Here is a 25,981-nt window from a genome sequence, read left to right as displayed (position 1 = left end):
AGTGTTACAATGACCATCAAATGGTACAGTAAATGGTCTGTGAGCAATACAATAGACATATCAAGTGCATTAATTTCTGTACTGAACAGATCAGAAACACACCCCAAGAGTGCTAATTTAAGGCTCTTTAACATATTAATGTAAACAGTACATTAGGAAGGGGCAATCAAAAAACCCAGTAAGGCCTATATTGTATGAAGTATATTGATATAAACTACATATTTTTTTCTTGCATGAAGTGTAATAATGTGAATACAAATGTTAACTCTTACTCAGTGGTGTGATCAAATTCATTAGGTAAAAGGCAGTATCTCACAATATAAACAGAAAATGTCCTATACTACTTAGCTTCTGCATGTTAAGAGTTTTGCTCTTTGTTACATAGAATGTGTTTCCACAACAAATTACAGCAATTTAATGTCACAGAATATTTTCCTCTTGTACAGTTGGGAGCCAAGTAACAGTTGTGTAACACACTCATTGCAGGTGATCTTCATAACTAGGTGAAACTTTTGAAGTTCACTGGTATTGGACCTTAACATGCACCCAGAGTCATGTTGGAGTCCACCTTCCCTGTCAGAACATAAAGCTCAGGATGAAGTTTCTCAGTGCTGTGACACTGATTGTTTATTTTTGCATTAATTCTTTGATAATAATTTGTCACAATACATAGAGAAAAACATCAGGTTGTTTTTCATGTTGATTGAGATTAAAAACAGCTTCAATTTCCCTTTCCTTCCTTATGCCAGCCAAAGCATTTTCATATATCTGTGAGTGTCATTATTTTTAGCCATTCTGAGGCAGAAGTGAAAAAGACATGTCCCATCAGTCAACAATACGTCCTTTTGTGAGGGGATGAGAGATGGTGGTACCACTTGATGGTAAAATGCTTTTCCTGCTCCCATTTCATTATCACAAGGAGAGAAACACTGTATTTCTCTTTATATTATGTATGTATTCTCAATATTGCCAGTGAGAAAAACTAAGAATCCATGAGAGTAGACTGAAGATTAAACGTATATGCCTGGGTGTGTATGCATGAACACACGTACACATCTGTGTTCTTACATATAAAATCATACATAGGCTTTTTCTTCTTTTAATATGAGCCTTACGTCTTGTTCTTACTATAATGATAGCTTGATTAATTTACACTTGGCTAGAGCTTCTCTCAGGTTAGTCTGGCTTGAAGGAGAGACGTTGTGCTTCAAAGTAGTTGTGCTTGGATAAACAGCAGAGGAGTTCAGTCATGTCTCATTACCAGCTTCAGAGCTGGCTGCATAGTTGTACACTGGCTTTATGCCGCACTTCACTTATGAGCCAACTAAAATCAAGAAACCATTTTCTCTTTGGAAATCTCCCTTCCATGTAGTACTTTAAATTGTTCCTGCTGGAGGAAATAAGCAGAGAAGGGAAAGATTGCCACTGCTTGAGGAATTACTAGGATTCATCCAGCTTGCCTGATCTTAGATTAAAAAACAACAAGTGAGGAGGAAAGGGAAAGCAAAAATTTACTGTTTGCATTTTTTTATTATATGGTTATACCAAGTTCTGTCAAATAAAGAAGTAGATATTTCAGAAGCTATGTAATGTTTTCATCCACACAAAAAAACATGGAGAAACAGTGCAAGAGAAAATTAAGGGGAAATCTTTCAGTTCTTAGACACTGCAGATGGCAATATCCAGGTGAAGGATGGTATAAGAGGAAAAAGTAATGGATATGGAGAAAATCTGTTTAAAATTAGAGATAGAGGAATATGAAAGGAAGAGAATTCAAAAGGGAGTGAGACCTGGAGAGCTACCAGAGGGAATAAAGATGTGCAGGAATAGTGTATGAAGTGACATTGACTGGGAGATGAGAAGACGACTGCATTGGCAGAACACTGTTCAGGATGATCCCACAGGCCCACAGTGCTCTGGACACCCAGGGTGCTTGGTCATGGGATGGTTCTCAGCTGGGAAAGACTGACAGCATAACAGAGATGTGCTTGGTCAGATGGGTTCCTATCCTTTCAGCTAATGCTCTCTGATGCACTGCTTATACCTGCGCTGGTAAATAATACCAGGGGCGCTGGATAAGGCAGCTCTGTTAGACTAGTAAGCAGGGAAAACCACTCTTTTTATCTCTGCCCTCTTTTTGACCCTGGAAAATGAGTAGAGGTTTCTCCAGATATATGAAGGACAGACCTCTCAGGTAGTGTGTACTGCTTTTATAGTCACTTTTCTGATTATAGTGGCCATGTTTTTGCTAAATTACTTGAACATAAAAGGAGAAATTTCCAAAAGAAATCCAAAGAGAATACTCCCAAACCACTGTTTTCTAAATCAGTAGATATTCCAGTATTTTTGTTTATTTTTTTGTTAGTTAAGATATCTAAAATACTTTTCCTCCTTCAAACATAGTAAGAGAAAGTTGGCAGTTTATTTCCAAAAGAAAAAAACTATGTTTATTCAGAAAGGAGACTAGAGTAACAGCAGTAAGAAATTCTTAGTGCACAGTCTCACATGAAAAGAAATTAAAAAGTAACACTGTTGAAACAGCAATGTGCACCAAGTATAGATCTAAATACTTTTGTTTGTAAATGCTTGTTATTATTACCTATAAAAGGCCATGATGCTATGTAATCTCAAATTCACTAATACAGCTTTTGCATGTGAGGCTTCCGCAGAAAAATGGGTTTCTCGGCTCTCTTTGCATAAGGTTACTAATTACACTGCTGAGATAAGTCTTATCAGCTGCTGTTTCACATCAATACTTCAACTTATGCCTGAATTTCACATCAGAGAAAGTATATAAAATACATTTATCTTAGAATAAGTGAATACAGGCCAAAATAATAATATGTGTTTTCTTAAACGTAGGTTTCTAAATATAAAATTCAGCATGTGTATAAAACATACCCCACTGAATAGCTCAGCCACTTTGTTCAGTTCCTGTTTTTCCTGGAAATAGTAGCAAACCCCTCATCTGCCTCAGAGATAGTGATTTGTTAATGCAGGCTGTACTGCAAAGTCACAATCAACAAGGTGAGAGTTAAGTAAAAATCTCTTTACCAGAAACATATGCAGAGACAGGACTGCTCTGTGAGGATATTGCTTATCCAGCTGATACTGGTTGTAATTCAATAGTAGCTTAAATTTCCAGATACTAGTAAAAGAAACTAGCTTTCAGACACCTTTTGGATGGATAGCTAGGGACTAAGTATATTGCTTGTAAGTTTTCCTATTCTTTTAAAAATTCCTCTATCACAGATCCTTAAGACTTTTTTGCACTTTTTTTACCCTCAGTTTCAACTCACATTATATCCTGTGATCAGTTTTGGATGCACTTTGATCTTGTATTATTTTTCTGTGACTCCATTAATACCATTGTTAGCTGGTGTATAAATCTATCTATAGTTATTTATTAATCTTTTCATTATACTGACTATGGTTCTGTGGTCTTTTTCAGTGTACCTTGAGGACAGTTTTGTGAAATCTGGAGTATTCAATGTGTCAGAACTTGTGAGGGTGTCAAGAAGTAAGTTAACATTTGTGTTTAATTGTTTCCAAAGCCTCCTAGAATCAAGTGAAGGTTTTTCTCCTTGAACTTTTTTCTCCACAAGACATAAGATGCATAGGAAATGCTTAAAATGCTTAAAAAATGCACAGTTTTGATATATTTTACCACAGTATTACAGTCCATCTTGCACATGCTTGTAATAAAACAAATAGGTCTTCTATCTCTTTGATATTTAAAGATGGAATCAATTTGTTATATCTCCCTCTGCACACCTAGTGGTCTCATGTTTCAATAAAATTACCATATGTAGCAAAACCTTCCATTGTTAGACTTAACAGTTTTTTAAGGATGCCCTGCACATCCTTGGGTATTGCTAAAAGATCGCATTATTCCTTTCGGTTTTTTTTTTTTAATTTGCACCTGTTAAAAATCACAGTATGGATATAAAGAATGAACAACAATGTATGAAATATTTGTGTTTCTTTTTGTCTTAGCATTGGCTGTAACTGAATTTCTAATTACATTGTCTTGTTTTGCCATCAGAAATATTACACACATGAACATGTAAAAATCTTCATAAATATTAAATATAAAAGTACAGGTGAAGCTTTGACTGCAGAATAAAAAAACAAAAAGAATAGAAGGTCTCTTTTGTTGGCATCTAACAGTTGTTATAATAGTATAGCATAAAACGTCCACATTTTCATTTTGCATTGCTTCCTGACCCTTTCTTTTCTTCCTTTACTATCAACACTATTAAAGTATTTCTCTCAAGACTTCATTAGGAAGTAAAGAAGAATAATTGAAAGTTGTAGAAGTGTAGAAATGTTCACAGTGATGATACAACATTGTAAAGACTGAATGGTCCAGAAAAATCACTTTTCTGGTGAGGTGAGGAAAAAGTAAATGAGGCTTCCAAAATTTCTAAAATGTCTGTCCATATTTTGCACAGGTGTTAACTCATGCAGGGTCCTTGAAGAATTTAATTAACTTTCTGAGGCTTCAGAGGCATGGGTTATTTCATTTTCTGTGATCAGAAATGAATATTCAACAACTGAAATTTTGTTAAATCCTTCAGCAAAACAGTGAGCATTGCAATCCTGCAGTGCTAAGACATATCCTTTCTTGTGCCTGTTGAAGATATGATTTTGCTGTTTTAGAAGGCTGAGGATGTGTGAATTATAGCTTTCTTTTTGTTGTCAGGTGGTTAAGTACATTTTAAAGTGTAAGGCCCTTCAGGTTAAAAAAGAAACAATATTGTAATTGTGCTATGAAACTGTGCATTACGGAGCTGTTATACATGATATACTTCTAATAATAAGCATTAAAGGATGTGGTTTCTGTGGGATATCTTACCATGCATTTGTTTAACCTCAAGCCACAACAGAGTTGTACTTAAACTGTCAGGAAAAATACAAACCTTCAAATACATTACAGAACGTGCAATTATTCTTTTAAGTGCCAAAGGTAGTAAAAATGCACAATGCACAGACAATGAACAAAGGTAAATACACCACAATATGTAATACATAATTTATTCTTGAATTACCAGAGTCTGTGGGGTACACAGACCCTATTAGGAGGTGAAGGTAACACTGACTGTGTGTATTTGCATGTAGGTGTACATATGCAAAGCAGAATACGTGGCACTGGGCAAAAGAAAAAGAAGGCAGAAAACCAGACTGTCAACAGAGCAGGCTATTTTTATTAGAGCGGAGTTAACATTAAGGAAAAGGAATTAGTGTTTACCCAGGTTTCTTATTTCCATTTTTTCTGTTCTTTAATAAATAATACTAGCTGCATAAACCCAGCCTCATTCATTATAGTGCTTGAGGTTTGTATTATCTTTTCCATATTGGTGATTCCATGTTACCTCTTATAAAATAAATGTATTCTGTCTGCACAACTGCTAAGTCAATACTACAGAAGACAATTCACTTTTTAGATACATAATCATTGATGCAACTTGTCTGTACTTGGTTTCCACAAGAGGCAGAAAATTAGGTACTTGTAGTAACATCCTGATATTTTTCCAAGTGTTAAAAAAGAAAAGATAGCTAAAAGGAGAAAAGATTATCTCTGACTTCTTATGATGATGTGTTTTTCAGCACCTATAACCCAAGGAAGTGGAGTAAACTTCCCAATTGGAGAGCTTCAGAGCCAGCCATATTACCATGATATGAATTCGGGTGTAAACCTACAGAGGTCCTTGTCCTCTCCACCAAGCAGGTAAAAACTTGAAATAAGTGCTAATGTGAACCATGTTTAATAGTGTAGGACAAGCAATTCACAAATCCTGTCAACAGTCAACTGCTTTGTTAATTTCCTCTGATTTTGTGAGGCTAGCTACTTATGTACGTCACCATAATCTCTGTACAGACTTGTAAGTTATAAATTTTGTCATTTGAAATGTTGTCATTGTTGCCTGCCATCTTGCATGACATTGAAGATGGTGGAAGCTTTCTTCAGGATTTGAGGTGCCCACTAATTGGTTTTGCCAGGAGGACAGCTACACATCCCCAAAGTGCCGCTGAGCTGCAGAAGGTCCAAGCACTTGGGAGCATGCTGGCCTGGCTCAGAGTGGTTGTGGGGGAAGAAGGGCTGTCTTTCAGGGCTCCCTTTTGGACCTCCGTCTTGCAAGATATGTTTGGGCAGATACTCTTTCCTCTAGAAAAGGTCTTGGGACAGGTATATAAAGACGTTGTCATCCGGAACAGCCCAGCTCATGTAAATACGTTTCATGCCTCAGTTCTTCAGGCAGCATTTCCCAACAGGCTGGAACGAAGGAGGAGCATGTGAGATAGTTACAGGTTAATTTTTCTCAAGAGTCTCCCTTTGCCTGCTACAGGTGATTTAATCTGAGGAACTGACTCCCCCCTTGTTCAACATGCTCCCTTCTCCCATCTCTGAAGAAAAGGTCTCATTTCCTCCCTTAGGACAACTGGAGGGCCCATGAATGTAGGGCTGTGCCCTGCTGTGCCCTCCTCCTGACTACCAGATCATGTAGTGTCTGTCAGACCCCTAGGGCCCCTTGGTTTTCTGAAACTGCCTGCTATACCATGAAATCACAAGCACTATAGGAGCTGTCATTGCCCCACATTTCTGCACCCCAGTCAGTCAGGAAGTGTCTGCACAATGGGACAGGACTTAATAGGACTATCAAGGCACTGAGGTATCAGGGTGCTGGTCTTCCACCAGCACTTGATTCTTCTGAGTTATTTTGCTCATATTCCTGTATTTCATTCTATCATATTTTCAGCTTGGCAGTATACCAAATACATTTTAGAAATTGATGGATTAATTAGAATAAATAGATTATCATACTGTAGCAATAGCAGTTATAGTAGTAGTAGTAGTAGCAGCAGTAGTAGCAGTGGTAGTAGCAGCAGTAATAATAATAAAAACAACAATAATAATAATAATACCACACCATTAAAACATTACTCTTGTTTTCTTTGGCAGTCAGTAAACACAGGTTCAGTATATATTGCTATTCACTTTCCTTCACTATTTTGAAGTTCTGCCTCATTTTATATGGTGTGACTTGAAATATTGTTGGGCCTTTTGTTGTTTTTAATTAAACTAGTCAAAAATAAAAGTGTTTGTTTCAAACTAGCCCTCTTTGAAAAGTTTGGGAGTTTGACCTGATGAAATGCAGTAAAGTATATTTTTTCCTTATTACCACATTCACAAAAATTCCTGTTCTACCTTGGCGTTATTGGTAACACTTTCCAGCGACTTGCTTCACTTCATGGTTCTTGCATAGCGTTTAGTACCTTCATGGCACAATCTGTTTTTGGTAGGCTACAGGAACTGGTTTATTGCTCCATGAAATGCTGTGGACTGTTATGTTACCCATTCATGTGATCTTTGAAATATTTAGTCACGTGAATAGCACAAGTGTGTACCTGCATCATGTATTATTAACATTGCCTGTCAAGGTAATGTAGGTTGTAATATCCAGGGTTTTTGTTGGCTTTTTTGGCTTTGGTAGTTTATATATCACTACTAAATGAGTATTATATTCGCTGACAAATCTCACAATTCTTCAACAGCAAAAGACCCAAAACTATCTCCATAGATGAAAATATGGAGCCAAGCCCCACAGGAGACTTCTATCCTTCTCCAAATTCACCTGCTGCAGGAAGTAGGACATGGCATGAAAGAGATCAAGGTGAGTAGCATGGAGTTATTTTACTTGAATTATGCTCATATAGCCATTTCATTGCTGCAATAAAATGATGGCTTTTTAGAAGAATCTTTTTTCTGTGTGGAGTATGTATTTGCTGGTTTTGTAAATGTATTTAAAACCAACAGGATATTGTACAAACAACCACCATAAACAACATTATTCTTTATACGTAATAATAATAATAATAATAACAACAACAACAACAGTAATAGCTTTTCTATCTGGTGATAGCATTATTGTTTGAAAAGACATGTGACAAATGAGGTACTTGATATAGTCTGTGCCATGATCATCCTAGTAGAATTTGGAGTCCAGTGCTTTCAGAAATCAAAAGATCTCCTTAATATGATTACTAAAACATAAGATTACACCATTTCTTTACTACCATGGGATGGACATTTAGTCTCTACCATGTGACTCAGATTAGATTCAATAGGCTCTTTCTGAAGAGCCCACATGTAGCTCTGTGGGACTCTGAGGGGATTGGTATGTAGTGGCATGTTCTGAGTTATCCAAAGCAACAAACATGCTTACTGTGGAGAAGAAGAGTGAAATTAATCAAGAGTCAAAAGAGTGAAATCAATTGTCATAGCTCTTTCTCATGTTATCTTGATGTTTTATAAACCTAGGTGCCTGTGCAGTTCCCTCCCCTTTGTCCCCTCCCCTTTGTTATGTGAGAATGTGTTTAAACTCATATATTTGAACAGTGTTGGTAAATGGATCCTGTGGCTGAGGTACTGCAGCTGTCTGGAGGGACTGTGACATGTAAAGCATAGTATGTAAAAGGGAAATAGTTAAAAAGACATGCAACTCCTTCCTTTAGGAATCTTTCAATATTTGTCCTTAGTTTTCACATCGACTGCTGAACATTGCTCTCAGTTATTCCGCAACCGAGTGACCCTTTGGTCTTACCTCATTTTTGTATTGTTTTAAAGCTTCTTAAAAAAACAACAACAAAAAAGAACCAAACAAAAAAAACCCACCAAAATAAGAAGACCCCAACAACAACAACAAAAAAACAACCAAAAAAACCCCAACTCTCTTTTCCCCCCTGCTAAGTTTTCTATTTCATCTCCATGTGCGAGGAAACATCTGACTGGTATTTCTTTTAGTTGCCAAACTTTCACATTTCTATTATAGAGGGTCTCTTTTAATCTGCTTTCGCCTACCTTTTTGTCTGTGTTCTTTCCATTAGGCTGTTCTTCTCACTCAATGTTAACTAGTTTTTTTATTCATAATTTCTTTTTTACATCATTTTTTAGGGAGCCTCTGATACTTACTTTTGACTGTTCGAAGCATTCACTTTTGTATTTTTTAAAAAGAAGCTTGCCTGTGGTTTTGCATAATCTAATTTAAGAACAGTATAAATACCAGATCTGCCATCCAGAATCTTCCTCCTTATGCAAAATATTTTTCTCTGTGAATGCTACTTGTTTTGCCATGAAACTTTATTAAAATTCTTCATAAAAGACTGGACCATACCTCAAATAATTTTTTTACTTTCTAGATAAATTATTTTTTATTGTTGTAGGGAAGATATTTATCCCCATTTGTGACATGTAGTTTTGTCCTGCTGAGTGAGCTGTGGGGCTTTTGGGAAGTACTCTGCCAAATAGACTCCTGAGTGCAAGTCCTGCTGACAGAGCCTTTGTCAGGTGATCTTTATAGTTCTCAAGTATCTCAACTGCATTTTAGGTTTTGAATCATTCTGCAAAGAATTATTTTCCATGAACACTGGATTTGTTTATGTTTGTATGAACTTCACATTGCAGTTATCAGTAGTGAATAATGTTATGATTTAAATTGCTTGAGTGTATTTACAATGAACCTTTACTTAATTTCTGTGTCATTAGGTAGCTAGACTTCTGGAGTGGAATAGCTTTTAATACGTTCCATAAAACAGGGAACTCCAGTATGAGGAAGATAAAAGACTTAAATCAGGGTGTTTTTCTTCTTGGACTTTGCATCCCTCCCTGAATGTCCTGTCCTCCAGCCATAATGGGCTTAGTGAAATTTTACCAGATTCCTGTCAGAGAGATAGCCTTTAAGTCACTATTATGGACTTTCTTTTTTCCATCCTCAAGATGTTTTTCCATTCCTGCAGAGGCACAGCTGCAGCACTGTCCAGAGCAAAAAGCATTGTACGGGGGGAATTAGAAGCATTTTGCCCCTAAAAAGTTATGTTTGCCTCTGATCACTTTCTGAGATTATTTGCTGCTGCAGAAACACCATAAGTAGTAAGTGATAAGCAATCCCTACCCCTGGTGCCCAGGCTTAGTGGGAAGGAGTGTGGGGCAGCTCCTGGTATATTTGTTCTGCTGCTAGTTTGTTAGAGGCTCGATATCATCTTCATGGCACTGATTTAATCTCTCTGGTGCCCAGTGGTGTGACCCAAAGGAGTGACAGATTAGGTTAAATATTAGAAAAAGGCTCTTCGCAAAAGGGTGGTTGGAACAGGCTCCTCAGGGAAGGGGACCTAGCTCCAACCCGGCAGAGTTCAAGAAGCATTTGCACAGTGCTCACACACATATGGTTCTTGGGGCTGCCCCGTGCAGAGCCAGGAGTAGGGCTATGGTGATCCTTTTTTGGTCCTTTCCAGCTCTGGATATTCTATGATGATTCAATTACTTATATGCATCTGTGTAAAAGCTCCTTTCAGACACAGATGTTGTATCATGATATTGTATTTATGAAAATCTATTTTCTGCTTCCATATGCCTGCAAACACAAAGATAATATAAGTAAATTTTGGAGGTGGTTTCTATGCCAGAGATCTCATTTGTGTTATTTCCCTTTTATCTATGTAAATCTGTGTGTTATATGAGGTTAGGATAAATGAAAAAGAAATAGGACTTTTGGGATCACGTTTGTGTTTATCCTGTGTCTAGAAGGAATGATCATGTGGCCACATCGGATTGCTTCTTCAGGCAGTATCCACAGGTCATCAACACCAAAAATGCAAATCATTTCACAGTACCCACAAATAAATATGTCTCTGGATATCATGTTTATGGGTAAATAGCTTCTCTACCATGCAAATGCAATTTTAACTTTTCTAAGAGAGACCACATCAGGAACAGTGTTGATACTAAAATATACCGTGGTTAATTTCAGTTTCATTGTCTCAGTTTTGGACTTGATAGAGAGAGATTTTTAACTTCTGAAATAAAATAAGTTTAGTTTCTTCATCACCATGTCTAAATGTAAAGTATTTTCATAGAAATTGAAATGACATAGTTTTGAAAGACTCTTTTATCATTAAGGCTTTTCACATCTTTATTTAAATATTTCTACAGTAACAGAAATGTCATGAGTGGTAGTTTGGAACTGGAAGTTGTAATAAAACAATAACATCTGAAACACATTTGAATAAAATATTTAGGATTTTCCTAGGTGTCTGAGGGGCATTCTAACAGTTTTGATAGAGAGAATGAGACAGAAATTAATGAGCAACACAGAAATATACTGAAATTAAAAATAGGACAGAGGAAAATTTTTCAGTAGGATGAAATGGGTTAGATTAACTTTCCATTGCTTAAAAAAAAAATCATAGTTTAGTACGTAAGAAGAGTTTAGGAGAGGAATGATTTTGTTGTATTCATTATAGGTTTTGTAACTTCTCTGTGCAGGCATGCATTATGAGGGTCAGGGACGTGAATATAGGAGTGCTTGTGGTGTCGTCAGGATGTAGCATTTGTGGAAGTAAGAAAAAGAAATCTAGCCTAGTTACAGTAAAATATTGCTCATACCAGACTCTGCTTTCAGTTGTAAAACTCCAGACTGTCCTTTTGCTGTTAACTGTCTTCCTGTCATAGTACTTCCAAAAATGTTTTGATAAGATTTCCAGATGTTGTGCTTTACAGTCTGTTTTGGGGGAGCTGTTTCTTTGAAGTTGTAACTCTGGGCAGAAATAAGCAAGCATACCCCAAAATTAGTAACTTTATAGATGGCATACACTTAGTAAGAAAAAAATCCACAAAGAATTGTGTTATCAATCTGATATAAAAATATTAGTCCTCTCTAATTAACCCAAATTAACATGAAAAATAAGTTTTAAAATATTTTTATTTATTGAAGTTGGATTATTGTTCCTTATAGAAAAAAAGAAAATCTTATTAAGCTGTGATACTGTCCTGGAGATTTGCTTCACTGGCTTGCAAAAAAGTTTTTGACTATTTTAAAAATATATGTAACCACAAGAGTATGTGCAACTGTTTCAAAAACAGTTTAAAAAAATACTGTGGAATGACAGTGTTGTTTTTTATTTTGGAGACATCCAATGAATGTGGGAAGATTCTGTAGTTTTTGCCATTATTTTTTGCTATGTTGAAATGCTAAAAATATGCTTCTATTTGTGTGATTTTTTGAAACAGGTTTGAGGTTTTCTGGTAGTGCAAACAGGCAGTTTTATAACTGTAGAGATTTCTCCCAAGACTTTTGCCATTAGCCTTTCAAGTAACTAACTGTCCTCCAAAAATCCTACAGCCGAAGAAAGGGAAAAGTCATCTCTGAGAATCCTGCATTACTTAGAAGTTGAGCCCTAACATGACAATTGGGATTTCAATTGCTGTGTCTTCTGTCAGATATTGTACAAGTTATTTTTTCTCTCTTGTGGCCTTGTTTCTCCCAACTGGATGCCTGAATAACTTCAATAATGTCTGGATCATGTCTTAAATCTCCATCAGTTAGAAATACCTCTATGTCTAATAACTAATTTACTGTAGATCTCTCCCAGTCTTCCTTTCTCCAGGTTGCTATTACTGAATTCTTCGCTGTTTCCATATCAAACAAAATTTTAAGTTCCTGCACTAGTAAGATTTTGTGAGATAGATGTTTCTGCCTCAGTAAAATTGATGAGTGTTTGAGCAATTTAGAAATTTTATGCAGTAAAAAAAAATAAAATTTCCCTCACAAAATATGGGAGAGGAAGTTACTAAAAATTTAAAATTACTTTAGTGACTAGTGCAGTGGCTAAAGGATCTTTAGGATTAATAGGCTAATAACTGTTGGTGAACATCTTGATTTACTGACTGGCAAGTATATTAGATGCTTTTTTCTTAACTTGTAAGGAAACAGAAATATCAGAAAAGAGAAGGACAGTGTTCCCATCTATGGCATCCTTTTTGAATGCTGTCTTAGGAAAGTTCATTAACATAATTTCAGGCAATTTCCGTATTTGTCCTTGAGATCTGTCTTACTGTTATAGTGTTACAATACTGTGTACATTGGAAATAAATATAACAGTTGTCATCAGTGCACACTGTTCATTACAAAAGTGGAGAGATTCATGTGGATTTCCATAGTAGTCAGGTGTCTGGAAATACTGAATATCAATATACAATGAACCGAATTTTAATTTTACAGTTTCTTCATCATGTTCATTCTCTTACACCTCACCCACCTCTACCAACAGTCAAGAGCCAAGATGCCATCATTCCATTAAAACTGAAACAGCTGGACCGCCTTCACCTGTTGCTTGGCCAGCATCTGTTGGACCCTCCACTTCTCAGGTCCCGACCCCCTTTGTTGGATACTCCTCTTCTGGACACTTGTCCCCTTTTTCTTTCTCCCCATCCACTGGAAACTCCCTCCCCATTGGGGTCCTTCCTGATCACTGCTTCTTTCTTGGGTCTTCTTCTCATCAACAGTCGAGGATGGATGTTCTCATTTCTGAAGTGAGGGAACTAAAAGAGGAAGTAGTTAATGTAGTTCAGGAGTTGAGAACAGTAACAGAGCACCTTGGCATTTTGGTATCCTGTGTTGGACAGGGTAAAGGATTTTTTCCAGCTAACCCTAACGCTAACCCTAACCCTAACCCTAACCCTGGTGCTCCTTCTGAGGGCTAATACTTTAGAAACACACTCTCCATCTAACAGATCAATTCAGTTTGCAAAGGTTTACCTGATGAATATCTGTTAAATGCTATTCTGTGTTTTTGAATTAGTCTGAATTTTCAAAATCTTTCCATGTCAAAGTATATTTGAAAGCAATTTCTGTCTTATTGGTAGCTTGTTGCTTCTACCTTTGTATATTTTTATTTCAAAATACTTTTTAAACAATGTATACACACGTACACATGCATTTCATATCTCTGTATCTCTATGTATTACATATAATTTTATGTGATTCTGACTAGTATGATAGGATTATTTTCAGCACTGTAATCAAATACTACCATTTGGTAAATTTTCATAACTTCATATTTGTAAAATGAGAGATATGTTTCACCAAGACTAACTTCTCAAAGTGTATTTCCAGAGTAAACTCTTTGCCATGGCTTCTGTGAGCCTGTTGGCTGCTGTGCCTCTGAAAATGGCATCGCGGTAACAAACAGCCTTACAAGGAAGAGTTGAAGTATTTGAGTCCTCCTTGTTCTTCCTCATTGCAGAAAAAAGATGTTGGCAGAGTTCAGTGCATGAACTTTGTCTGCTTCTTAAAAATAATGTCAAATGTTGGGATAGTTTAAACAAATCTAAGGTCAATAGGGAATTGGTTTGCTTTTGTTTTCTATAGTGACAATTTTGCAAGAAAAGCTGCTGGTACCTGGAATAAGTCAAAAGTTATTTTTATAAAGATGAAAAACACTTAAAGCTTGAAAAGCACTAAGTATAGAAAAATAGGTGAAGGATCTCCCAAATGTTTATTTAATGAAAATACAGAGAAAGGAAAACATACTATGAACAGGATGGCAAAAATGTTACGTTAGAATGAGTAAGTTGCTCGTACATCAAGAATATTGACATCCTGCATTATTGAGAGTGATAAGTTTATGCTGCCTTCAAAAAACAAAGCAACAAAGATTATATCAGTTTTTCTGTATTTAAAATCAATTTAGACAAATTTACAACTGTTCATAAGTATCTTCAAGTATTCAGAACAATGGATGAGGAAGTTTTTCTTTTGGGCAGAGCAGAGACCTGACTTTTCCTTCAGCCCATGAACACTTAAGTTTCCAACTGAATGAAGAGTGTTTAGAAATATAAACAGAAGGACAAATATAGTTGGAGATGCAATAGGAAGCATACAAAAAAGGTTTGCTTTTTCTTTGCGTTCCTGGAAATGGCTGTTATTTGCTCAATAAAGTTGCTGTAAAAAATCTCATTACAGATTCTTTGTCTTTTTTTTTTGACAATATACTGTGGAAAGAGGTATTACTTAATATTTTCTATGTGTGATTAGTGAGGTGAATACCTCAAGGTCTCCATATTGATCAATGAAACATGTTAGTGCAAAAGGAATTTTTCTTGTATTCATGGCCATTATCCTGTGATGAATTTTGTATCATGGCAACGTCCTGTTATCTGGATGGTAGACATCCTTTGATTGAAATGAGTGATACAGTGAATGTCTTAATGCAAGATTTGTCCCAGGAGCTATTATGTGTAATTTTCTTATTCCAATTTTGCTGAATAAGAGATTTAGTATTTTGAAACGGATCACTTCTTTTTAGAACTTAAAGGGCGTGTCTAAGTCTGCATAATTTAATGTATGTGATGCAGAGTGTCATTTATGGAAAGAAGAGGTATTGTCATTTTTTGGGCACCTCTCTTCATTCACAGATTCTATGTTTCTGTGTTTATACATAGATATATTTGAAAAGGTACTTTTTTACTACTTTCCAACAATCTGTGTCAAACTTGATCAAAGTAGTATATATCAGTTTGGCTTAATGATTTTTAAAACCATTCTCCAGAAGGATCAACAACTAATGTTGCACAACTCTTAAAATGTTCCTAACTGTTACCATTAGAAACCATTAGATAATAGTAATAAAAAGATTTCATAATCTGAATGCCTCTAAATCAACAAATTCCATCACATTATTTTATCTCAAATAGCGGTTTAATCTTATTGCATTAGAAACTGGAAATACTTTTGTGACTTTGGCAGTTATGATTACAGTATTGATTTTATTTTCTGGCCAAGGTCCTTGGAGTCTCAGTCTTAATGAAATGTTACAGCTGTACATTTTTCCTTGAAGTCTGGATGACTTTCTGTAGGATAACTTAATAAATGACTAAAATGTACTCCAAAGTCTTCATAACTTTTTATTTTTTTAGGAACATTTTTCTCATTCTTCCACAATGCTCTTCTATCACAGCTGTGTACATGAATCACACCTCTTAACAGTGATTCATAGAAGATGAAATAGCTCACTCTATTTCTGAAGTGTAAAGATAAACATAAAAGTACTCAAGTACCTGAAATACACTGGAGCTGCTTAAGGGTTTTTTTTTTTATGGCAATGGCTTTTTTAGTGATGGTATATATATTTGCTCTAGCAACACAGTATTTTGGGTCTGATGCCTTTTATCACTATTTCCAAAGTCAGCCCCTTTACTTGCAGCGCCTACTGTGTGTTTAATAGGTAGCCTGAGCTCTGTGCTAGTCCCAAGTACTTCCCATACAACATCCGATGTGCTGTGTTGATACAGAAGTGGTAGGATGAACTGAGTCCGCAGTTGTAGGAAGATGTGAGACAGGAGAGGTTGCAGAGGTGCAGCTGGTCCCTGGGGGTCACTGTGAAGGGGGTGGAGGTATTCTCACCTACTTCCAACAGCAGCATCCCAGATCCCAGTGATCTCCGTGATGGCACCTGCAGCTTGGGGTCTCACAGCAGGACAGTATTTCTGGTATGAGATGAAGATGAGGAAAGGTGAGGAAGGCTGGGCGGCTTTATCTAGAAGGTCAATGCATGGAAAAAAAGGGTATGTTTCTTCTCTCAGGAAACAGGACAGTAATAGTAACATAGTCATGCTGATTATAAACCTTCCCTGGGTGTTTTACTGTTGCTTCCTGGTGTGAAGTGGTGAGGTGCGTTTATAGATGAGAATGAAGAATTGCTGCCCACAGCCTTTACAGGACGGTGCACCATAGTTTCAGCCTAATCTTGGTGGGAATAGCTGTGGGTTTACATAGACATACATCTCTTCAGTATGGGAGTTAATTACTTACGTGTAATATGATCTTGTCAAACAGCAGTTATGGGATTAGGTCTGTATGTCCTGTCCTATAGGTGGACATTTTTTAAAATTATTTTGGGATGGGGAAAGTTTTAGTGTTCACATATTCAATATTAATTCGATCTGACCATCATAGCTTTGGTCATCCACCATTTTATAAATAGTGTTCTGTTAAAATTGAAAAAATAAAATTGGGGAAATGTGTATGCAGGTTTCCCAATTACTTTAGTTTAAATATCCATGCACTAGATTATACTTTCCAAAAGCTAGTGCACATAATTTTAACAGGAACTGTACTGAGTTTTACTTTCTGTCCATAAAAAGTAGGATAGTCAGTAATGCAATGGAAAATTTCAGTTGTCCAATTTTATACAGTCACAAACACCAGCAAAGAGTGTCCTACATTCATTCATATAGGGATTTGCCTGAGTTTTCCACCCGGCCTGCCTATATCCACCCTCTCCCTGTATGCTGGGAGGTGTAAGGGCAGGTAGGTAAAACCCTTCTGTCTCTTGTCCAAACCCCTTTCTGCTGAGGTAAAGAAAATCTTCAAGGTAAACACAGCCCACAGAATGATACTGTTGGCAATGGAGTACAGCATTCTTCAAGTTCACGTAGTTAAGGATGAGAAGAATGACATGTCTGCTCCATCAAAAGGGTTCTGACTTTTCTATTTCAGTTGTCTGGAAGTTCTTGTATCACTTTCTTCTCTTATGTATATTAATACTTAGAGAGCAAAACAAAATAGTGTAATTAATTATATGACTAATGAAAAAATAAATAATTCAGTTGCTTTTGCAATTAATTTATTCATTTTGCTGTTGTTGTTCTGAATTACAGTATTGTTTTAGTGCTTTTCTTGACAGCTTACAATACTGAAAGTGACTAGAAATTCTAGTCTAGTTTCTCTTCTTGGGTTTTAAATACAAATCTCAAAAGATGATACATTGAAATGGTTTATCTGTTGTGAAATGACATAATAGCACAACAGAGCATTTGATTAGCCTTGGGCATGGTTCCTGATGGGAAAACAGGTGTCATAGTCTGGTAGACTGGATTGTGTAATATCAGAGGTGTGCCTGTGAAAATAACATTGGCACTAAGTAGGCTGATTTGAAAATGGGAGGTTATCAAGTCTTCATACACTGAAAAATTCTAATCCAGTATAAAATTTTCATATGTAAAATGGTTTTCCACACTTGATGCAGAAGTAAAAGTAAAACTGAGATCAGTTTTTAAAATGTGAGGTAAAACAGATCAGTCTTTTGAATGTGAACAGCTCTTTGCAAACCTTGACACTTGTCCTAAAGTTCAGAACACTCTTAGCTGCTAAGCAGTATGCATGCAGCTGCATGACCCTGTTGTTTCTCACAAAAGTGAGTGCAAAAGCTCACCTTGAGAATTGTTAAAATATGCCTCAGAAATCCATAGCATGGAATTGACCATGATTTGTTTGTTCTGTTTTATTTTGTTGATTTTTAATTCTGGAGAGCGTCAATTACCAGAATTTTTCATGGAAGTAAATAAATTTTTAAGAGGCCTTACCTCTGGTCCAAGATAACACTTACAGTGAAGTGGAATGAGACACCAAAAAGTCAAGGATTAGGGCACAGATTTGTAAAATTGATGAGCTAGTTGCAGAGACTGGTTTCTATTCAGTATAGAACAGGAACTCTAAGCCAGTCTTTGTTACAAACATCAAGTATCTCAAACATCCAGCTGTTCAGGCACATTTCTCTTTCTTTCATATTTATTCACATATCCATATAAAAATATGTCCCCACTCCTTTTCTTCCTTTTGTGGAGAAGACAAATGAATTAAAATGTTTTTATTTTCATGCTCCTTAGTTTTCGTCCAGCCCCAGTGCCAAATGTTTGGGGCAGATATAACAAAGCCTTTTTTCAATAAGGGAGAGCTTGTTGTGGTTTAAAGTCACTCAGCTGTCAGTATTCAGTATTAGGTGCCTCATTAAAATGCACAGTTGAGAAATACACGATGTTAAAGGAAATCATATTGAGCTATCAGAAAAATTGGTGATGCTGGCTTTGCCTGTGCAAAGTGGCTCTGCGCCTTCTTCACATGTGCAGGTGTAAAGCAAAACACATTCTCCTGACTGTGGTGAGACTTCTTGTCATTATACGGACATCCAAAGTGAATTCAAAGTTTTACTGAAGTTTTCATGCAGTTCACACAAGAGTACCTATTGGATGAGGTGAAGACTGAGGTCAAGCTGGCTGTGATGTGTGTAGCAAATCCTGCCGCCAGAAATCATTCCAAGTACTGCCTCTGGGAAAGAGCAGTTCTTTTAAAGCTGTAGCATGGAAGGATGCCTCTTATAGCTTGACAGTGGTGCTATGGACTCCATGGTTTTTGTCCTTCATGACAGTGATAAATACTGTAAGCTGAGTATGGGTTTATCTTACTTTCTCTGGAAGTGATGCTACACTACTGAGGTGTAAATAAATCTTTACATATTGCTGTTTGCAAGAGTGTACCTTGTACAAAAAGGTTTGTGAAACCAAGCCGTAGAAAATATACTAATAAGAAGATTTATAGAATTAAAAGATTGAAATATATTTGTTATTTGTTTATGGAATCTTCTAGCTCTTCTCATAAGCATCTCTCATCAGCAAGAAAGAGAAGCTGCTATGCTGTGGTGGTGATAAAGAAAGTAGGTCAGGTGCCCAGAAATGGGCAGGTGAATGTTTAAACTTGCCCTGGGTCACTGTTTGGTTCCAGCTGAGTTCTCCTTACAGGTGGCTTGCCAAGTGCTGTGTCAAGATGACACTCATCCAGGAACCGCCTGGATGGCAAGCTGCTTTAGACAGAGGAAGAGGGTCTTTGCTTTGATGAGGAAATTGCCAAAACTCAAGTCTCATTAGTGTTTCCTAAGGTTCTTTGGAAGTGAACAACAGTTTAATTAAAGGCTGATGTAAACATGTTTCTGCACTTTCCCTGCAGCATTTTATCACATTAGAGTTGATCAAAATTGTTGCCTTGGGCTGTCTTGAGCAGCTATACATCTGGAGCACCATTTGTGCAAGCTGCTGACGAACAGGCTACATATGCTATGTTTCACAGCAGCTCTTCTGCCCTCCTGCGTGGGCTGGTTTACCTTGTTGGAAGATGAGATGTTCTAACTTTTTTTATTTGCATAAGCCCTTTTTACTTTGATGTGATGCTTTGGAATGTATAACATGCTACCTGTTTGGGTGCCTGTGTGCTGTATCTCACAAATTAATATGAGAACACAAACAACAGTGATTTGGAACAGCACTGAGAATTTAACATTTGAAGAACATTCTCAGCAGGACAGGACACTGTGTCTGATTAATTTTGACCTTAAAATGACTTTGTTGGACTGCTTTTGACATCTTTCTGCTTTTCATCTGTATTTCAGATTATTTTTTCCAAAAGTCTGTTTTATTTTCATTCTCAAAGTAATAAGGATTGGAATCCCCTCCTGAAACTTAAAAACAAATAAATCGTTTTTCTGCAGCATTGTTGAAGAGATGAACTCTTCGGGGTATTCAGGCCCTCATCAGACATAGCACTCAGGATCAAAGTGGAGGGTGGGACTTGCAGGGGATGGTGGAGGGTCACAGGCAGAGTCTGCTCTGTGTCTAGGGCCGGTGCCTGTGCCGGGCTTGACAGCAGGATGGGGCAGGGTAAGGAACTGGACTCAGTTTCATCTGTCCTGCTCTAAGTCCGGTTCAGAAAACATTGATCCAATTGGGTCTCAGTAAGTCATTTGCATTTTGCAGGCCTGTCTTAGCAGAATAGAGTAATAGAGTGTGCCAATGTTAAAAGGGTCAAAATAATTTTAAAAACAACGTGGTCCATGTAAGAAGTCAGCTTCAATGTGGCCCCTATCCGGTAAAGTGCTTAAGGAATTACCTCTGCTTTGAACATGGGTTGAAAGCAGAAGTAATTGATTTGAAATTCCATTGATTTGAAATGGAACCAGTTACACTATTGATGTCTGTTCTACAAAAATAATGTAATTATATTTGAAATAATTTGGTACAAAGTCCAAAAAATATTGATCAATTAATGTAAAATTCAGAAAAAATCCAGTATTTTTGCTCTGGAGAACTTCAGTAAACTTGGTAGAAATCATACATTTGTCACTACCAGTCTGTTATCTTCTCATAGTGAGCTCTAAAGAAATGCTTTTATTTATTGGGAATCTCAAAGGAAGAAGTGACAAGATGATCCTTGAGACATGGAAAATATGACAATAGTTAAAGTATCCCTTGTTCTTAGGAAAGTTACATTGTTTTGTTATGGTTTTGGTGATAAGGAGATAAGTTTTGAAGTAATAAAATAATAAATACCATAAACTGGCATGTGTATGGCAGTTACCCTACACACCTGAGTGTAGGTGTTGCATTGAGAAATGCAATAAAAATTAAGTGGCTGTTGAAGGAACGGATGATTTGGTGATGTACTAGGGAGATGACGGGTGTCTAGGAAGGTTCTAAAGACATAAATTTCTTCACAGGTTGACTTCTATGGTATGAAAGAAATGTAGTTTCTGTTTTGCAGGACAAGAACCTGTTAAGACATAATTTTTAATTCTCAAATTTGAAAGCAGTAATTTAAAATTAGTTTATTCACCATATGGGATTTGGATCACCATATCATATTTGTGCAAGAAAAACAGAAAGAAATATCTTCAGTCTATAAAATGATGTGTCCTGAGGCAAGCTTCTAAGCTAATGTTATTGTTATTTTTTTTTTTATTGTAGATATGTCTTCTCCTACAATGAAGAAACCTGAAAAGCCTTTGTTTAGTCCCACTTCTCCCCAGGATTCTTCATCAAGACTAAGCACTTTTCCCCAGCATCACCACCCAGGAATCCCAGGAGTTGCACACAGTGGTGAGGGTTATGTCAGAGGAAATAAAAACCTCCCTGTTCATTTGCTCTGTTCTCCTTTGCTATAATCAGATTGTGATGCATTTTTTCAGACTTTCTTAGAGACCTAACCCAATTTATAATGCTGGTGAAAATAAAAACGGAAAAGTTTGGGATATCCTTGCAGGAGTGCTCATTTAGCTGTTCAGGTAATCTGACTGCTGGAAGTCACTTAAAAGGATTTAGGATTAATCAGTGAATAAAATAAACTGTACAATGCATAAAGAAACTGACAGAGGAAAAATCATCCCTGTATTTCATCCTCTCACCTAAATCCCTTTTTTATTATTGTCGCTGTGACTAGATTGTATTTAAATACCAGAATGGCAGGATTTAATATACAAGAGAAGTCACAACCATGTTCACTATGTGACACAATGAAATAAGTACCAGTGCTTCTTTTGAATGCTGAGTCTAAAAAGTCCTGATTAAGTATTTTCCACCACCTGTTTTCTGAAATCATTAGTAAATCCATAGTAAAAATTCACTTGAAGTAAGGATTAGATATGTGAAATGTGACAGAATGCATGTTGTCTTGAGGGTTTATCAGTGACAGGGTAATTCCAGCATCGTGGTGTGTTTAATTTTATAGGTGAGACTGACCCTGGTTTTCAGATGATCAGAAGTGTCCCTTCAACATCTCATCATGTCTCCTTGACATAAACTACATATAAAAGTTTTAATTTATTGAGCAGAGTTAAGTGACTAGAGTAAAACAGATTAGAAAATTTTGGTTTTTTTCTTCACATGAAGTTTTGCTTTGAGAACTTTCTATTTTATTTTTCCTCCATGATTTCAAGTGGCTCCCTTTAAGCTCATCTATAAGAACTATTTTCCCCTTAACATCCACTTATTTTTTATTACAATGGTCCTGGACTCATTCTGGTCACTCTGAGGTTTCCACTACCAGCAGACACTCACGCATATAGAGATGATGGGTGAAATGGAAGGGACAGATTTCACTTTATTCGTGTTTGTTTTTCATAGCTCTGACATGCCAGAGGAGTAATTAGTATTTTGTTTAAACTGAACTTGGTGGAGCCGTCAGTAAAATGAGCCTTCTAAAAAAACCCAAACAAACCCAAAAAACCCCAGCCAATAAAAAAAAAAAATCCCCGAAATCACTTATGAGTATCTCTTTATATTAAATTTAGAATATAGTTTTATAATATACACTCTTGAGTGATGATCATAACCTATCTTGTGATTTAGTGAATTATTTACTTGTTGGGAACCCCATTTTAATCTTTGTAGCCTGTTCTATTATGCTGATGAGCAATGCCCAAAAATATAGGAAGTCCAATAAAAATTAAGCTGAAGAAACTCAGAGATATGAAAGGTGTTCCAGAAGAGCAGTGTTCAAGTGCTTGTGCTAATGCAGTAGAGAACCACTCAGCAGTGTATAAATAACCTTTCTTTAAAGACCTGATTTTGTATTTTTCCACTAATGAAAATGGAAACTCCCTGTCTCTTCTCCATTTCCATTGAACTAAGTACCCCTTGTTTTAATACAAGGGGTATTAAAACAAGTGTGTGCTCTCTAGGTGTATAGTAATGGTCGAAAGTGTGTTCTTGTGCAGTATGATAGAAGAAAGTTCTACGCTTCCAGACCAACAATTGGGCACCAGAAGGACAAGCTGTACCTTCCTTGCACTGTGAAAACATTGTTAGTGTAGACACTATAGACAGTCTTTAGGTAGAAAATGGTATGTTTGTAGAGGCTAGAAATAAAGAGAATTATAGTAATAAAAATGGGTAGTGTAGGTAATTTTTTATTTGTCAAAGATAATTTTATTGGGTGGATTGGATTCTCAGGTACTGAAGAAGTTGAACATTCATTAACATTTTCATAAAGGTCAGCAAATATTCGTGGCAATATTAATGAGTGGATACTGTCCTGTCCCCAAATGAGGAGGATAGATTGCAATGCAGCAAGGAATCCTTGTTTCTTGGGACTTGGTGATTTTCCTGTGTTGCAGTCCTGTAAATTAAAGTGGGGGCTTTATTTAGTATTTGATTTGATTTCTTTGGGCTCTAGATGGGAAAATTGTGTAATTGGAATAACCTTTATGTTGGAGAAATATTCCTGTTAAAAAAAAAAAAAAGAAAATACTATGATGGCATAACCCACAAAACCAAAACAAGATGCACTATTTATGAATTTGAAACAGTTACACTTTTCATTTCCTGAGATAATATGAAGACATTAAGTTTTTCTGTAAAAATGCCCTTACGCCGGAGTTCAATACATTGATTTATAACTGACTTTTTATTTTTTTTTTGCTGTAACACAGAGGTGACGAATTTTAGAAGAAACAAGATGCGAAGTAATTTTAATTTTATTTTATCTTCTCCAGTCATCTCAACTAGAACTCCACCTCCTCCTTCACCATTGCCATTTCCAGCACAAGCTATTCTCCCTCCTGGCCCATCTAGCTACTTCTCTCATCCAACGATCAGATATCCTCCCCACCTGAATCCTCAGGATACTCTGAAGAACTATGTACCTTCTTATGACCCGTCCAGCCCGCAGACCAGCCAGGTACTGTAAAATTATGTCAATAACTCCAAAACCAGCCCTGTGAGGAATATGTGTAAGGCATCTAGACTGGTGCCTAGCCAGTTCTGGTGTTAGAGGAATCTGGAGCTGCTATATAAAGTGATACAACTTGTCCTGTTCATCATGATTGAATAGAGGGTGCAGGTTAATCATATTTACTTGTTTTCCTCGGTCAAGTGTAAGAAAAATACTCTACTGAAAGCCCTGCCAGCAGCAGCAGGGCAGGTGCTGGTCCTGCACCCTCCTGCAGGCTGGGCCACCAGAGGCAAAGCTCCACTCCGGGGAGCACGTTGGTACACGTTCATGTCCAAGTACACGCGTGGACATACAGGTATATTTATAGCCTGGCAATGAAAGGAAACTCTGCAAGTTAGTACTTGCCCTGTTCCATAGGCACTGATATTTCTTTGCACAGTGAGCACAACACTTATAGGCGCTGATATTTCTTTGCAGGTACTGATATTTCTTGGCATAGTGAGACATACAAATTCTTTTTTCCTCCCTTTCTAGAGAACATGCTGTAGCAGACGCATTCCTGGCAACTGCACGGGTTCAAAGTTGTGTCTGATATTGGAAATTGACATGTTTTTCATTAGTAAAGTCATTTGTGAAGGTCTGTGTGCATAACTGCTTTCCATGATAGCATCAGCACGCACAGTTACCATGTGATTTGCACTACAGGATAAACTGCAGTTGAGACTTGGTCTCTCAATACCTGGAGTATGTCCAGTGTCAGTGTAATGTAATCTTTGCTGCTGAGGCTGTTATTCTTTTGATGCCTTTCCTGAAAGGCTCTTGTGGAGCCCTGTTACTTGTGCTTTAGCATGTTTTTTTGGAAGAACCTTGGGTATGTAAACTGCAGACAGGTTTTCCGTCTTCTAAGAGTTAGGCTCCTTTGGAAGGACTTTCTTAGCAGGGATGATGGGGTTGCTATGATAGTATTTTGTTTTGGGCTTAGGTTGGGTTTTTTTCACCAATAATGACAGGCCTTGCAGCATTCATTTTGGTTACAGCAGCACTGGGGCTTGAGACTGAATCAAACTTTCTCAGGACTGTGCAGACTGTTCATGGTGGCTATTGTGCCCATAGGCTGATTTCCTGGTCAAGCTGCATGACTTCCTATATATTTAATTAACAACAACAACAACAAAAAAAAAAAAAAAAAAAAAAAAAGGTGGGGCCCATAAAATCAAAATTTACTTTGAAGAAAGAAATTCTGACTATGTGGGTTTTGCTTGTTACAGTATTACTGCAAATTAAACAAAAAACTGAATGCAGTGTATGTTCACTTCAGAATACAAATTGCTATCTGCACATGGATTAAAATTCTTTCAATCCTGTATAGCATTTTTTCTGAGACTCAGCTGGGAATGTTGCATGCAGGACCTGATTTTAATTTGTGTAAAATTTCCATGAATAACAAAGTCTAATTAAGACACCCATTAAAAGTCCTTAGCTTTAATTCAGTGCGGAAAATCTCAGAGTTCTGTTGGATTTTTTTTTTAAACTGATGTCTTAATTAGGCACTATTAAGGGAAAAATTATGCAAATTAAATCAGGCCCTTACTGTTATGCATTTCTTTAATTATTCAGTGCTTGTTTTACTTACATTTTGATTTCTTATATATGTTAAAGGAGCAGATTAGGTGATAATCTCTCTGGATTGTTCCACATCCTACTTGGGATCATTACTGAAAAAAACTACATCTAAATGAAGTATCTGACTTTCTTTCAGTTGAAAAATGTGCTGTCTTATGATTTTAATATTGGAGAATATATCAATTGAGCAGGAGTTATGCTTTCAACTTTTTGCCCAACTCTTTTCCCCTACCTCTGGTTGAAAA

General features: G+C 36.7%; 1 protein-coding gene across 7 annotated transcripts in view; it reads left to right on the top strand.

Annotated features, from left to right (window-relative positions):
* Positions 1 to 25,981, top strand: part of NFIB (nuclear factor I B) — a 169,840-nt gene that overhangs the window by 105,867 nt on the left and 37,992 nt on the right. For all 7 annotated transcript variants that reach the window (XM_064735284.1, XM_064735288.1, XM_064735283.1 and 4 more), the window contains exons 4-8: positions 3,452 to 3,520; positions 5,611 to 5,731; positions 7,558 to 7,676; positions 21,410 to 21,541; positions 23,935 to 24,119. In XM_064735284.1, coding sequence (XP_064591354.1) covers positions 3,452 to 3,520; positions 5,611 to 5,731; positions 7,558 to 7,676; positions 21,410 to 21,541; positions 23,935 to 24,119 — 626 coding nt within the window. The remainder of the gene's footprint in view (positions 1 to 3,451; positions 3,521 to 5,610; positions 5,732 to 7,557; positions 7,677 to 21,409; positions 21,542 to 23,934; positions 24,120 to 25,981) is intronic.

Source organism: Zonotrichia leucophrys, chromosome Z (genome assembly GCF_028769735.1).
Source record: "Zonotrichia leucophrys gambelii isolate GWCS_2022_RI chromosome Z, RI_Zleu_2.0, whole genome shotgun sequence".
Classification (NCBI taxonomy): domain Eukaryota; kingdom Metazoa; phylum Chordata; class Aves; order Passeriformes; family Passerellidae; genus Zonotrichia; species Zonotrichia leucophrys.
Note: the sequence above shows the minus strand (reverse complement) of the source record. Positions and strands in the feature narration are given on the sequence as shown.